The 15,941-nt window shown below is 36.0% G+C and overlaps 1 protein-coding gene across 1 annotated transcript; it reads right to left on the bottom strand.

Moving 5' to 3' along the window:
• Positions 1–229: 229 nt before the first annotated feature.
• Positions 230–2,358, bottom strand: LOC102807645 (uncharacterized). Its single transcript, XM_006814503.2, has one exon. It carries the CDS (start codon positions 2,080–2,082, stop codon positions 886–888), a length of 1,197 nt encoding a protein of 398 aa, XP_006814566.1. The 5' UTR covers positions 2,083–2,358; the 3' UTR covers positions 230–885.
• Positions 2,359–15,941: the final 13,583 nt, after the last annotated feature.

Here is a 15,941-nt window from a genome sequence, read left to right as displayed (position 1 = left end):
AAATGCGGCCACTACTGTCTATAGTTATGAACAGTGAGTTTCTACCTTTATAGATTCAATAACTGGTAGTCTGGTGCGTCACGTGACAATATATCTCTAAATTATGACAAATTTTCTGATTTGTAATGCCACATGGTCAATAGTTGAGTTTGACAGAAACACAAGTCGGACGTGTGGGGCGGGCTTCATTTCTTAACATATAACCTAAAAGCACGAAAATACAACGATCAGCAATAACTAAAAATTTAATTAATTAGTCACAATTCATTAGAAACACAAAACAAATTAATGATTGGTCGGTAACTTGAATTTTATTAATTTCATCATAACTGTAAATTATATTATAATTTGTTTATATGTATAATGTTCTGATGTGAAACTAATGTTTTGCCACGGTGACCTGGGGACCAGACAGACCACAGATTTAATTTCTGGTCAAGTATTATTTGCAACAAAAAGTTAATAATATATACATTTATTAATTTCATCATAACTGTAAATTATATTATAATTTGTTTATATGTATAATGTTCTGATGTGAAACTAATGTTTTGCCACGGTGACCTGGGGACCAGACAGACCACAGATATAATTTCTGGTCAAGTATTATTTGCAACTAAAAGTTAATAATATATACATCCAGTAAAATAATATGTGTAATATGTATACAAGCAACTGAACAAAAATAAAATGCACCCTACCATACCCTGTGTGAGACGAACGTAACAATAAATTAAATTAAATATTAAGTATGAACGAAACAATGATGTCTGTCGTAACTGCCTTCCTTTATTTAATGGTTATATTGACGACATGCTTTCGAATTCCGGATGTTAATTAAATTTGAGATCCCAAATCCTCGCGCTTTCTTGTTTTACATCCGGGCTATTCTACAAACACTTTGATGCAATGGTTGCTGCTGTCAACGACAAGAACTTTTTGCGGGTCATCGGAAGTAACCGCAATGCATGTTGGAAGACTAATACCATCACTGTCGCGATCAACCCGAGATAAAAAGCGACCACTTGAGGTGAATTTCTGTATCCTGTTATAGTCACTCACATATATGTGTCCTTCCGCGTCTATTGCTAATCCTTTAGGGCAATTGAATTCTCCGTTGTTACTTCCATAGCAACCAAAGGAGTAGAGAAATTGGTTACAGACATCAAATACCTGGACACGGTGGTTACAATTGTCAGATACAAATAACAAACCGTCACCATTAAAAGCGATGCCAGAAGGATACAAAAACTGTCCTTCTTTCTTTCCTTTTCCACCGAATGACTTTGTGTAAATGCCAAACTGGTTATAAATACGAATGCTGTATCCTTCCCAATCCGAGACGTAAACAGCGCCATCTATCGGACTGATTGCGATACCGTAAGGATCTTTTAGCTCTTCTTTTCCGAAGCTTCTTATAAAGGTCCCCTCATCGTCACTAACAACAACTTGTTTATTTATATAATCTAAGCTGAAGTAATGATTATCGTCAGATATTGTAATGTCACCAGGTTTAAACGGATGCTGAAACTGCGAAAACGTTATTAACTTTTTACAGTTGCCGTTTTTATCTAGGATCTGTAGCCGGTCATTGTACCGATCCGCTGTTATGACGTCACCGTTCCTATCAACAGTAATGCCCCATGGGTAACGGAACTGTCCTTCCCCTCTTCCCGGAGCACCGAATGTTCTCACCATTCCCCGCACGACACTAAACTCGAAGGGCGAACCAGGAAAATGCTGACCGGCGACAGTGATTTCTCCTTGATGTACGCCCTCAATACACCCAAGCACGTTTATAAACGTCTTGTCGTTTTTTTCCTCCACTTCAATTTCTACCCAAGCTGTATCCGGTTTCCTTATCCTCGCCTTTATCTCCTGGGGCGATCTGATTCGATCACCGGACGCGTCTCTGACCTGCATAAATATAGACTCCACTGTACCTTTCACTAAAGTTGTTGGAGCATTTTCAACGCTACACTGCGATACACACACTGGCGAGTTGTTCATAATGTAGTTGTCAGTCACTGGCACAGGACCCACGCCGAGCCCAAGCTGCTCCTTATTGTCAAGGGTTTCCATACCTGCGTATACTATATATGAGCAAACAAACCAAATACCGATAACAAACTGCGTTGTTCTCTCCGCTGTTGCTCAGCTCCGTCCTACTAAAATGTATTTTGGGTCTTGTTGAAAGTCCCGACTACGTCACTATGTGCGTGAATTCACAAGTCGAATTCTACTGTGGTTTGTTTCGTGGATGGCTCGCCCCATTCGCTGTTTTCACCAACACATATCAACCAGTTTCCGAACTGCCAGTATATAAACGAATCGACTCTTTTATAATCGGATCCCCCAGCCTAGTGGACGTTTCTTCAACTCGTGACGTCTGTCAACTATAATCGTGTACATGTTCAATTGAGTTATGGTATTTTTTATTACTTACCTGAGGTCACTAGTATTTATTACAAATGCAAATAGGGAGGTCGCCCATTTTGCTAGTGTTATTGTTAACATGTTTAGAGGTCAAACCATTGTCAAACAAACACTTCTATAAACTGTCACGCTATGTAAGAATGAAATAAACAATAGTAGGTGTGCATGACTTGACACTGACGATCAACGAACTATTTGGCTATTATACGTATTTACTTTCGTTAGTCATGGGGGTGAAGAGGGCCAAATGACGCAAGTCTACGATGACGCTGCCAATATAACATTAAGTAAATGTGAACACCTTTTCTGAATATTATCCAAAAAATAAAACAGAAAAAAATGCGACTTTTAATAATAGTTCCTGTTATGTCAAATCCACAAACACATTATATTATGTTTCATAACATATGTTATTTACAATAGTAACGTCTGAAAAAACAGAGGCAAAATACGCGACGAAAATGAAGAATGTATAATTTTGACTGCCGCGACTCTGGTGTGAAAAAAGATAAATCGATCTCGCTGGTACCCGATTTAAATTTAATGGTTTTAACAACGATTACTTCTTCGGTACATTTTACTGATTTTACTAGTAGCTTCGCGGTGAGTGGCTTTCGCGGTAATTGGGTTTCGTGTCTGTAGGGTTTCGCGTGGAGTAGGGCTTTGTCTCTGTGACTGGTCCTTTCATCCTTGTTGAGAATTAAAGTTTTATGTTTCTTTAACAACTGGCACTATTCTGGGAATACCCTCCTAGCAGGAGTTCCAAAATAAGACCCATGCTCTGATAATGCTTCTAGTTTCAAAGACCAATAAACATTACCATTATGATCTTATTGGTGTTGCAAAGGATAGTTGAATATAGTTTATTGAAATTAATAATCCCCATAACCGTTTTCCAATATAGATAAATTGTAGCACGTAACAAACTGTATAACTCAGTCTCAACAATGAAATAAAGGAATGTATATATTTACATTAGTTATACTTATTTATTACCGGTATACTGTTATTGCTACTGTACTGATATAAATAAAAATAATAATAATAATAATAATAATAATAATAATAATAATAATAATAATAATAATAATAATAATAATAATAACGCCATACGTTACAGCGTGCCGTAATTTTGCGTATTATTATTATTACTAATGCATTGCAATACAACTAATTCAAATTGAAAGAAATTGCAATATAAAGTATTCAGTAATACTTCTCAAAGGCGTATTTCGTGGTCAGTGTTATTTACGAAAATATTTGTTTATAATTTTATAAACTTGCTTGGCGAAACCCACCCCAATTAGATATAATGTGCACATATTTTAATAAATAAAGATATACTAACAAAAATGAAATATTGATTATTTCATATTTTATTATATAACCTGCACAACAGTAAATCAATATTTTTCCTTGCTAGAATGATGTGTAACTCCATACGGGAATCCTGATAAAGTTCACAACTGGTGATTTAGCAGTATTATGGATTGTCAACTTCCCCTGAATTTGATTACCTAACATGTTTAGGTTCATGCGCTGCAAGTTGCAGAGCACGTATCTAAGCGGCCGCCCCAGCAAATAATTAAGCCATGGCGGTTTCGATATCGAAACCAAGAAACTCTCTGATTTGACACAATCTGGGAAGTTCGAATTACTAAATGAAGTACAGAACGACGAAGCTGAAGTATCCAAGAACCAACACATTCCAAAAATCTCAAAGGTGAATATTCGTGGTGTATTTTAATTCTAATCGGACCGGAAGTGGGAATTTGTTAGTACTGTAAATAACATATTGGCGACCCGCTCAGCTAGGATTTCCTTTAAAATCACTTTTTGTGGTTCCGCTCCGCTAGGATTGCCTTTATAGTCACTTTTGTAGGTTTGTTGGCGATCTGCTCCGCTAGGATTGCCCTTATAATCACTTTTGTTGGCGATCCGCTCCGCTAGGATTGCCCTTATAATCACTTTTGTTGGCGATCCGCTCCGCTAGGATTGCCCTTATAATCACTTTTGTTGGCGATCCGCTCCGCTAGGATTGCCCTTATAATCACTTTTGTTTGCGATCCGCTCCGCTAGGATTGCCCTTATAATCACTTTTGTCGTTTTGTGTGTCTGTGTGTGTACATTTCCAGTGTTTTCACTTATGATTTCTTCTGTGATTTTTTTGGCTTGGCCGATTTCTTTCAAACTTGGCAGGTAGGTCACACCTTAACCCTAGTTATAAGGAAAAATCTGAAAAAAATGTTTGGCCCACCATTGCCATAGCAACAGCAAAAAAACTGATTTTTGGATAGCTTCGCGCCAAATGTATCTCCTCCTACAAATTTGGGATAAAACACTTCAGACATAGCTCATTCTACTCAGCTTGAGTGTGGGCACAAAGTTACTATTTTAATTTTTGATATCTGTTTTCATTACCGAGAAATTTAACTTTTCACCAGCAACGGCTCCGCTGGTTTTGTTCATACTTCACAGGTAGGTCGTGCCGTCACTAATTGGGAAAAAATCCTGGCCCACCACTGCCATTGCAACATCCAAAGACTGATTTTTGAATACTTTCGCCCCAAATGTATTACCTCCTACCAGTTTTGTACACAGTCAGCTGGCATCGGTGTCGCTGGGTGTATATGATAAAGGGAAGTTGTGCAACCAAATTTGCCGAGTTCGCAGTTTTTCGCCAATAAAAAAATAACTAAGGCAACAACTCACGGTTTTTCAGCATTTTTGTAATAAAGACATTATTCTCTATCAATAATCCGCCCAAAACAGACACATTTCTACTAATTCTTGTGTTTTTTCGACGTTTTTCGAAAAACCTGCGATTAGGCTGCGAAAGTAGAACATTCCGGTGGGGGCGAAACGGAAGAGCCAAATTTAACGCGTAAAAATAGAACGCGTATTTTGACCTCTATGCGGTCGTTGCCAAAGAGCCCTGCGTCCATCGCCAGGCGATGCTCTTCCGTTTCACCAGTTGCGTTTTTTTTGACTAAAATTTGGGCAGTACTGTCAGTTACGAAAATTGATGAATAAATTAATACACATAAAATATGAATCACGGGCTAATTCAATGGTCACCGAACACTCCACTACTAAACAATCTGTGGCAAGATAGCAGCGTACTTATATTTGACCCAGATTTGACAAGCGTGGTACAGTTTTTTGCGCGTGTCCGTAATAACGCACGCAAAGGATTGTGGGACAGAGTCCTTTATTTGCTGGCATTCTTGACTTTTGACTGCAGTTCTTTTTTGACTACCATGTGCGAAGCACAAAATGGGAGTCTTTGCAGTTAGTGTGTCTGTATGTGTGTATGTGTGTGTATGTGTGTATGTGTGTCCGACTGTTCCACTGCTATCTCAAGAACCATACATCGGTTTTTGATGAAACTTGGTGCATAGATGCTCTGGGCCAATGCGCAGATTTGATTAGGTTTTGGTAAAAATCCATGCTCGTTAATTACCTAATTTGCATGATAATTAGCTAATTTTTAGCTGTTCTATGACTGTTCCACTGATATCTAAAGAACCACTCATTGGATTTTGATGAAACTTGGTACATAGATGCTCTGAACTAATGCTAGGTTTTGATTAGGTTTTGGTTAAAATCCATGCTCGTTAATTACCTAATTTGCATGATAATTAGCTAATTTTTAGCTGTTCTATGACTGTTCCACTGATATCTAAAGAACCACCCATTGGATTTTGATGAAACTTGGTACATAGATTTTCTGAACTAATGCTAGGTTTTGATTAGTTTTTGGTAATAATCCGTGGATACTAATTACCTAATTTGCATAATGATTAGTCAATTTTCGGTTTTTCCACTGATATCTCAAGTACTAATCATCACATTTCAATGAAACTTGGTACATAGATGTCATATGACACTGATAGTTTTTATGGTAATATCAGTACATGTAATTACCTAATTTGCATAATTAATTAATTTTCAGCTTTTAATATAAGTAGTGAGCATTACATTTCAATGAAACTTGGTACTTACATACTCAAGGACTATGCAGAGATTGATTGTTTCGGATAAATATTTGTGCATATTAATCACCTAATTTGCATAATTAGTTAATTTTCAGCTTTTCCACAGGTATCTCAAGTACTAATCATTGCATTTCAATGAAACTTGGTACATAGATCCTTTAGGACTATGCAGAGACCTGATTAGTTTCAGGGTAAATAATTGTGCATATTAATTACCTAATTTGCATAATTAATTTTCAGCTTTTCTACTGATATCTAAAGTACTAATCATCACATTTCAATGAATCTAAAATTATGCAGAGACCCAATTAGTTTTTGGTAAATATTTGTGCATATTAATCACCTAATTTGCATAATTAACCAATTTCCAACTTTCACACTGATATCTCAGGTACTACCGGTAATCATCACATATCAATGAATGTTTATACATGGATGCTGTAGGACAATAGACAGACCTGGATAATTGTGGGTTAAAATCTGTACATATTAATTACCCAATTTGCATAATTAACCAATTTTAAGCTTTCACACTGATATCTAAAGTACTAATTTCCATTTTAATGAAACTTAGTACAAAGATGCTCTAGGACAATGTACAAACCTAATTAGTTTGGGGTAAAACTCTGTTCATATTATTTCCCCAATTAGCATAATAATTCATAATTTTTTGGTTCTAATCACATTTCAATTAAACTTGGTACATAGAGTTTTTGTTACATTGCGCAGACCTCATTAGTTTTACAATCAAATCTGTTCATGTTAATTTTCTGATTTGCATAATTAGTTTTCAGCTAAGTAATTTCAAATTATATTTAATGTGTCTCCAATACTCTCAGCACATGGGAGTTCTTTCTAAGCTTTCTTTGATTTATATTTGAAAGTAAATGCTTCTGATATGCTCTTAGGTTGCTTAATATCCGTCTGAAATTCTGGACTGTGGTCATATTTTTCGATCAGGAGTCGTATATTTAAATAACTCACCATGACTAGTGTTTTGCATTATGAAGTATATTCTTATGAAGGTCAACACACTGCAATTTAGGTAAATATTTACCATTTCGTTATTCCCTTTCCAGCATTTACAGGAAACGCTTCATTCTAGAAAATGCTATCGCAAAACGGTTGGAAATCAAAAATGTAACAACAGAATACTTCCTAGCACAGTCACTCTACTACTCTACTGTGGTCCTAGTAATAAACTAAGTGACTTCTAAAGACTGAATGGTGTTTGCGAACTTCGTATTAGTTATAAACCGACGTTAGCTTCACGTTTATGCCACACCATGGAAGCAGCCAACAACATGTTGCTTGTTTTTGAGCGGAGGGGATCGCCAACCAGCCTACCGGCTTGTATGTGTGTGTGTGATTTCCAGTGTTTTGACGTATTATTTCTTCTGTGATTTTTTTGGCTTGGCCGATTTTGCTCAAAATTGGCAGGTAGGTCACACCTTCACTCTAGTTGATGGAAAAAATCTGAAAATAAATTTGGCCCACCGTTGCCATAGCAACAGCCAAAAAAAAACTGTTTTTGTATAGCTTCGCGCCAAATGCATCTTCTACAAATTTGGGATAAAACACCCCTGACATAGCTCATCTACTCAGCTTGGGTGTGGGCACAAAGTTACTATTTGAATTTATTATTTTTCATTACCGTGAAATTTGACCCCAAAGTTGGGGTAACTGTTCACTAGGAATGACCTTTTAACTCTTCTGTGATTTTTTTGGGCTGAGCCGATTTGGTTCAAACTTGGCAGGCAAATCACACCTTCACTGTAGTTAGGTTGTAAAATCTGAACACATATTCTTTTTTTAATACATTCGCGCCAAATGTATCTCATCCTACATTTCTACGATTAAAAAGCACGGAGCTCATTATACTCCGCTTTGGTTTAGGCAAAAATATACTGTTTGTTTTTCTCATGTCTATTTTCATTACCGAGAAAATTTACCTCAAATTGGAGGTAATTTTTCATCAGCAACGACTTTTAACTCTTCTGTGATTTTTTTGGCTTGGCTGATTTTGTTCAAACTTGACAGGTAGGTCGTACCGTCACTAATTGGAAAAATATCCTGGCCCACCACTGTTATTGCAACAGTCAAAAACTGAATACTTTCGCCCCAAATTTGATACCTCCTACCAGTGTTGTAATTATAGCCGAGTTCAAATGATCATGCTTTTTATTTTGGCTACGTTGCACACTGATCACCGGCGCCGACATTGTTAAACTGTATCAACGTAGTCCCAACGCAACTTTTGAACTTTGAATGAACTGTAAATGCTGCCTTCAATCTAGAAAATACTATCGCAAAACGGTTGAAAATACTAAATTTAACAGCAGAATACGTCCTAGCAATAAAATATAATGACTTCTAAATACTTGAGTGTTTTTTTGGCGAACTTCGTATATGGTGCTTGGTGCCTACCGTGCACCGTGAGCGAAGCCGATCGCCAACCAGCCTACTGGCTTGTTTTAGTATAAGCTAGTAACAACATGTCAATAATTAAGGGATGATTTGTAGGCATAAGATTGTTATGTGAACTACGTTCAGTAATGGAGTACTGTGGGATGACGCTATTTTCAGGGCCTAACTGATTCAGATTCCTATATTGACTATATCCCGAGTAAATCGTTTTTATGCTACGAAAAAAATGAAGACCTTGAACGTACTTCTTGGACTTTAGTACAACGTCATTTTTGTTTGATTACCTAACGTTTTTATGTTCATGTGCTGTAAGTTACAGAGCACGTACCTAAGCGGTCGTCCCTCAGCAAATAATGAAGCAAAGGTATTTTCGATGTCAAAATCGCGGAACTCTCCCTTATTACGCAAACTGGGAAGTTCGAATTACTAAACGAAGTACAGGACGACTAAGCTTAGAAATCCAAGAACCAACACATACCAAAAATGATATCTCAAAAGTGAATATTCGTGGTGTATTTTAAGTCTAACTGGACCATAAGTTGGAATTCGTTAGTATCCAAATATTAAGGCTATTTTTTACGTCTAAATTCCCATATGATACCAGTAAAAATCCTTAAATACATTTAACGGAAATACGAATTTTCTCCGCTCTCTTGTCTTTCCGGTATTTTCCCGCCTTTTCATGCTACTCCCTCGAATAGCTTTTTTGAAAGAACACTTTCGTTGACTGCGCCTTATCCAACCTCCAGTGTGTTTCAAATCGGACGTACTTTGACATGTATACATTTGCTTTGCATTGGGGGTCACTGACTTCATACAGGACGTGATGTTTTATAAATTAGTTTACCTACAGTTTCGCCGTTTAAATATGATAAATGACTCGAAATTCACAATTGCAATGAGACAACCCAGAATTTGACAATATTACTATTTAGATTAGATTTCAACTATTATGTATCTGTATCTGTGATCGGTTAATAGTTTGTTATTGTTTAAATCTATGTATTAAGGGAAGACTGTTGCCAATATAAGTATAGACAGTCTAGTATACTCTGTTGAGTACATAATTGATATCAGCGAAATATAATGAGAGGTCACATTGTGATATTTTATCAGCTCGTATTTTTTGGTTGCTGTGCTTGACATCGTTAGCGCCATTGTTGATTTTCGATACAAGGAAGAGAAATTACGATATCCCTATTTTATTGTAACCGTTAATTCGATGTTCCCTTGAAATGTAGAGATGTTAGTGTTGAGATTGAGCTGATGCAAATTGTCGGCGTTTCTGGCCTTAAAGTATTTTATTTTTCCCGCAACATTATAGTAATCAAATGCCATTTGTAGAATGCCCGAACGAATCATCTGAAGTAATGCGGCGCCATCTGTCGTTGCTGAGAGAAAAGAAATTCTACGGTCTTTGTGACGTCATCTCGAGACGCGTTCTATATGTTTGGAATCCTCGCTTAGTGGTCATTCGTTTACAGACGACGAGCGAAGAAAGACTGTTTGTAAAACATATCGTGTCTCAATATATTCCTCACAACTTTTACATAAAATGGGTAATAACAATTCCACAAACAAGCAAAATAAGTCTTTTAGCACAATATTTACTTGTTTCAGTCGAATCTTCTTTAATTTGAAAGCATAATATTCAAGCTTTTAACAAAACTCTCTCTTATTTTCAAAACCCGGCGAGATGTGTAACCCATTCTGGTATTTACGCAGCAACAACAAGGTACTATCATAACAGAGTTCGTGTGATTGTGCTAAATCTGTGGATTCAACGGTTGTTTTGGAGATTACGGTGCACGGCTCAGTCGCATGTGTTGATGAGGTAACTTAGATTTACGTTGAATTTTGGTTCAACAAACTTCGACAACACGTGCATATTTTATTAGTTAACGAGTGCACAAAATAAGGAGGGGTGGTATTTTTTTCTAGGTATACCTCAACAGCACAGTTACAGGTGAAAGGATTACGTCGTTAGTAACGATTATAATGTTACCATTTCAGGTTTCTCCAATGCCTGTAACACCAAGAATTTCATCGGAATTGACACCCTTTCTGTCAAAAGGTAAACAACTTTGTGTTTATAAAATGACAACAATACATTCACAGTAATCTACAATATTATTTCATTCACATAGAAATACAGAGAGCGAACACATGAAAGACAATATTGTAGATTCTAACCCTGTCAATATACAATTATGATGTCTCCTTTTATTTTCTCTATTTCACATACATATTCTTCACAAAATCTTCCAGATTTCAAATCGGGTCCGCCTTTGATTGAATCTCACAAGATGAAATGTGAAATTATATCTTGGTTTGAAATCGTGCTGTAAATATGAAAGACAAAAGGGTGATTTGTAATGACGTACTGCTTTTTCTAATTGCTTTCCACAGAGACGAATTTAGCAAACCTGGTGAATGAAAAACAAGAACAGGGAAGTTCACCTAGTCCAATACAGCAACGCCTCCTCCACTGCATGTCACTCACTACTTGGTATATATTGATCGAGTTCACAAGAAGTTTGATCAAAGACTTGAAGCGAGAAGAAAATGGGTCCAAGTGCAGTGTCACTGTTACTTGCTGGATTAACTAAAATTGATTCTACTTCTAAATATGGTATGTTTCTTATTATTTGTATTACGTCATCTGATAATATAATGAAAAAAATGAATTTACTAATAACGTATAATTATTTACTATATGGAACAGCCATCTTGAATCTCCACTCAATAATGAGACAACCCGGTCGGCTTACTATCGATCACGTAACTTTAATTACCACGTGTACTTCAACTTACTATTGTAAGATTACAAATTAACTGCCAGGTTGTCATGATAATGACTTAGGTTAAATATACAAGCAACTTTGCCAACATTTCCATTGTATTTTTACAACTTTGCACGCTGTTTTCTAACATTGTACAGCAACCTCATGTGAACATTTATAGGCTAATTTCAACTGACTTTCATTAAATTTGCCGACTTACAACTGCGCCTTTCTATACGGCAACAACTTAGGTCATATATACAAATACATCTACCAACTTTGCAATAACTTTGCACAACTTTGCACTCACTTGAACAACTTTGCACGGTGCGTTAACAGCGTAAAACCCACCACGTGCCGACAGCATCAACAACTTGTTCGTGAAAATTAGAACGAATTTAAATACTTTCCATTAATTAAAAAAGTTACAAAAATGCCACGATTTTCCACTATCAATGATTGACATCACAGTAACAAACAATGCAGGAGCGTTGCCACGAACCACGACCGATTGCGCTTTACTTTAAACATGTGCCGGTCACCTAACCACACAGCTGCATGGATTTTTTGGAATTACTCCAAATTGGCGACCATTTCATGTTTTTGGTAGTTTTAAAATCGATATCGTTTGCACAAGTACCTTCTAGAATTGACCTATGACCTCTACATACTTGGAGTAACACTACGGTAATTTACGAAATATTTATTCACATTTTCGAACTTTTAACTATCACACATGTTAATATGAATTCACAGGTATCAATCCCGAATGAAACTACCAAATTGGCAATCGGTTTTCACAATTTTGTGCTTTACCTTAAACATTTGTCGAGCACCAAACCATACAGTTGGATGTATTATTTGAAATTACGCCAAATTTGCGGCTATTTCATGTTTTTGGATGTTTGAAATCGATATCGGTTGCACAAGTATATTCTAGATTGACGTATGACCTCTACATACTTGTAATAACACTACGGAAATTTAACAGCATTTTACAAAATATTTATTCACATTTTCGAATGTTCAAATACGGTACTTGTTAATAGTATATCACAGGTAACAATCCCGAATGAAGCTACCAACTTTGCAATCGCTTTTCAAATCGCAATTGTTTGTTGTCGATTTTTTCGGTTGACTTCTTAGATATGAGGCGTTATCGTAACATTTACTTAATGTTTCCAAAATTAAACTGCAGGTTTGTCACGATAATGGCTTAGGCTAAACATACAAGCAACTACACCAACATTTCCTTCGTGTTTTCAAATTTTGCACGCTGTTTTCTAACATTATACAGTCACCTCATGTGAATATCTATAAGCTGCTTTTAACGGGCTTTTATTAAATTTCCCTACTTTACAAATGTGGATTGTTATATGATAACAACTTGGTCATATATGCAAATGCATTTACCAAATTTGCATTAACTTTGTACAACTTTGTAATCACTTTGAACAACTTTGCACGATGCGTTAACAGTGTAACATACACTACGTGCCGACAGCACCAACAACTTGTTTGTGAAAATTAGAACGAATTTGAAAACTTTCCATTTATTAAAAATAGTTACAAAAATGCCACGATTTTCTACTATATATGATTGACATCACAGTAAGAAAAAATGTTGCAACGTTGCCTTATATATTTCCCATGTGTATGTTGAAACAAAAAAATAAATTCAATGGGTCGTTACCCATGCAAGTACTAACCAGGCCCGATTGTGCTTTACTTTAAACAATTGTCGAGCACCTAACCCCACAGCTGCATGGATTATATGAAATTATTCCGAATTTGCGGCTATTTCACGTTTTTGGATGTTTGAAATTGATATCTCTTGCACAAGTATCTTCTAGATTGACCTATGACCTCTACATACTTGGAGTAACACTACGGTAATTTAACAGCATTTTACGAAATATTTATTCACATTTTCGAATGTTCAACTACGGTACTTGTTAATAGTATATCACAGGTAACAATCCCGAATGAAACTACCAACTTTGCAACCGCTTTTTACAACTTTGTCTACAGTTTGTTGTCGATATTTCGATTGGCTGTTGTAATAATCTGCTTAGATATGAGGCGTTATCGGAACATTTACTCAATGCTTTCAAAATTTAACTGCGGGCTTGTCATTACAATGACTTAGGCTAAATAAACAAGCAACTCCGTCAGTATTTCCTTCGTTTTTTCAAACTTTGCACGCTGTTTTCTAACATTTTACAGTCACCTCATGTGAATATCTATAAACTGCTTTTAACGGGCTTTTATTAAATTTCCCTACTTTACAACTGTGGATTTTTATATGCTAACAACTTTGTTATATATACAAATGCATTTACCAAATTTGCAATAACTTTGTACAACTTTGTAATCACTTTGAACAACTTTGCACGGTGTGTCAACATTGTAACACCCACTACGTGACGACAGCATCAACAACTTGTTTGTGAAAATTAGAACGAATTTGAAAACTTTCCTTTAATTAAACAAGTTACAAACATGCCACAATTTTCTACTATAAATGATTGACATCACAGAAACAAAAAATGCCGGAACGTTGCCGTGAATCTTTTCCATGTGCGTGTTGAAACCAAAAAAAAATTCAAAAGGTCGTTTAGTCAGGGAGTCTCCCATGCAAGAACTAACCACGCCCGATTGTGCTTCACTTTAAACATTTGTCGAGCACCTAACCCCACAGCTGCATGGGTTATATAAAATTATTTCTAATTTGCGGCTACTTCACGTTTTTGGATGTTTGAAATCGATATCGCTTGCACAAGTTCCTTCTAGATTGACCTATGACCTCTACATACTTGGAGTAACACTGTGGTAATTTAACAGCATTTTATGAATTATTTATTTACATTTTCGAATGTTCAACTTGTTAATATGATATCACAGGTAACAATCCCGAATGAAACTATCAACTTTGCAACCGCTTTTTACAACTTTGTCTACAGTCTGTTGTCGATATTTCGATTGGCTGTTTTGATAATCAGCCTAGATATGAGGCGTTATCGGAAAATTTACTCAATGCTTTCAAAATTTAACTGCGGGGTTGTCATTACAATGACTTAGGCTAAGAAAAAGTGCCGGAACGTTGCCTTACATCTTTTCCATGTGCGTGTTGAAACAAAAGAAAATTTCAAGTACTAACCTCGCCCGATTGTGCTTTACTTTAAACATTTGTCGAGCACCTAACCCCACAGCTGCATGGATTATATGAAATCATTCCGAATTTGCGGCTATTTCATGTTTTTGGATGTTTTAAATCGATATCGCTTGCACAAGTATCTTCTAGATTGACCTATTGTCCATGAGCCAAGTGGCTAAAAATGGCGGATCATTACCACTCGGGGTGGCAAAGGTTATCGTATATCAAATTAAAGCTTATTTTGTGTAGAGTCCGAAAAAATATGATAGCAATGTTATTTTGGTAGCTTAAAACGGTCACGTGACCTTGAAGTTAAACCACCATGCATATTCATAAAACTCATTGAATTGTGTTTTTTGGCCATTACGTTCCCAAAATTTAATCAGCTAACATAGCCCCTGCTGTGACATGTTGGTACTTTGATGTATATTTTTGCAAGTATAATTTAACTTTGAAATTATTTGAAAAAATCACGTGACAATGACGTCATTACGAAAAATCTAAAAATGTGACGCTAGAAATATATTATCTATATATATCGGAAGTGCCGTTTGTGCATGCAAACAAGGTTTAAATTGAGTTGGTTGCTTTTCAAAACATGTTTCGACTTGTGAGTAAGCACTTTTCTGCGGTCAGTTCTTTAACGATAAGATACTTGTTGAATGGTTATTATCCGATTTTTAGATTTCGGAATTTTTTATTATTTGAAAAAATGATGCGATAATGACGTCATAATGAACAATTTCGAAAATGGTGACGCTACAAAAGTATTATGACTGTCTGCTGAAATCAAACAGATCTTGTTCATTCAACACAGATGCATTTAATTATGCACTGCATTAATATTTGAATGAATGTAAAGGTAATTTTTGTTGCGTGTGGTGCACGCAAATAAGGTTTAAATTGAGTTGTTTACCTTTGAATACATGTTTAGATTTGTATGTAAATAAGCACTCGTTTAACGTTAGTTCCGTAAATATAGGATATTTTTCAATGGTTTGATCAAATTTGCAGATTTTGGACTTTGGCGACTTTGTAGAAGGTTTGACCTTTTTTCTAATCTGCCATCTTATTTTTACGTACGTAGTTAAAGCTTGGGATTGTGCTTCAATTTTGCCACAATAACAAGGCTCTTTCAGG

This window comes from Saccoglossus kowalevskii, chromosome 22 (genome assembly GCF_978046115.1).
Source record: "Saccoglossus kowalevskii chromosome 22, keSacKowa6.1, whole genome shotgun sequence".
Classification (NCBI taxonomy): Eukaryota; Metazoa; Hemichordata; class Enteropneusta; family Harrimaniidae; genus Saccoglossus; species Saccoglossus kowalevskii.
Note: the sequence above shows the minus strand (reverse complement) of the source record. Positions and strands in the feature narration are given on the sequence as shown.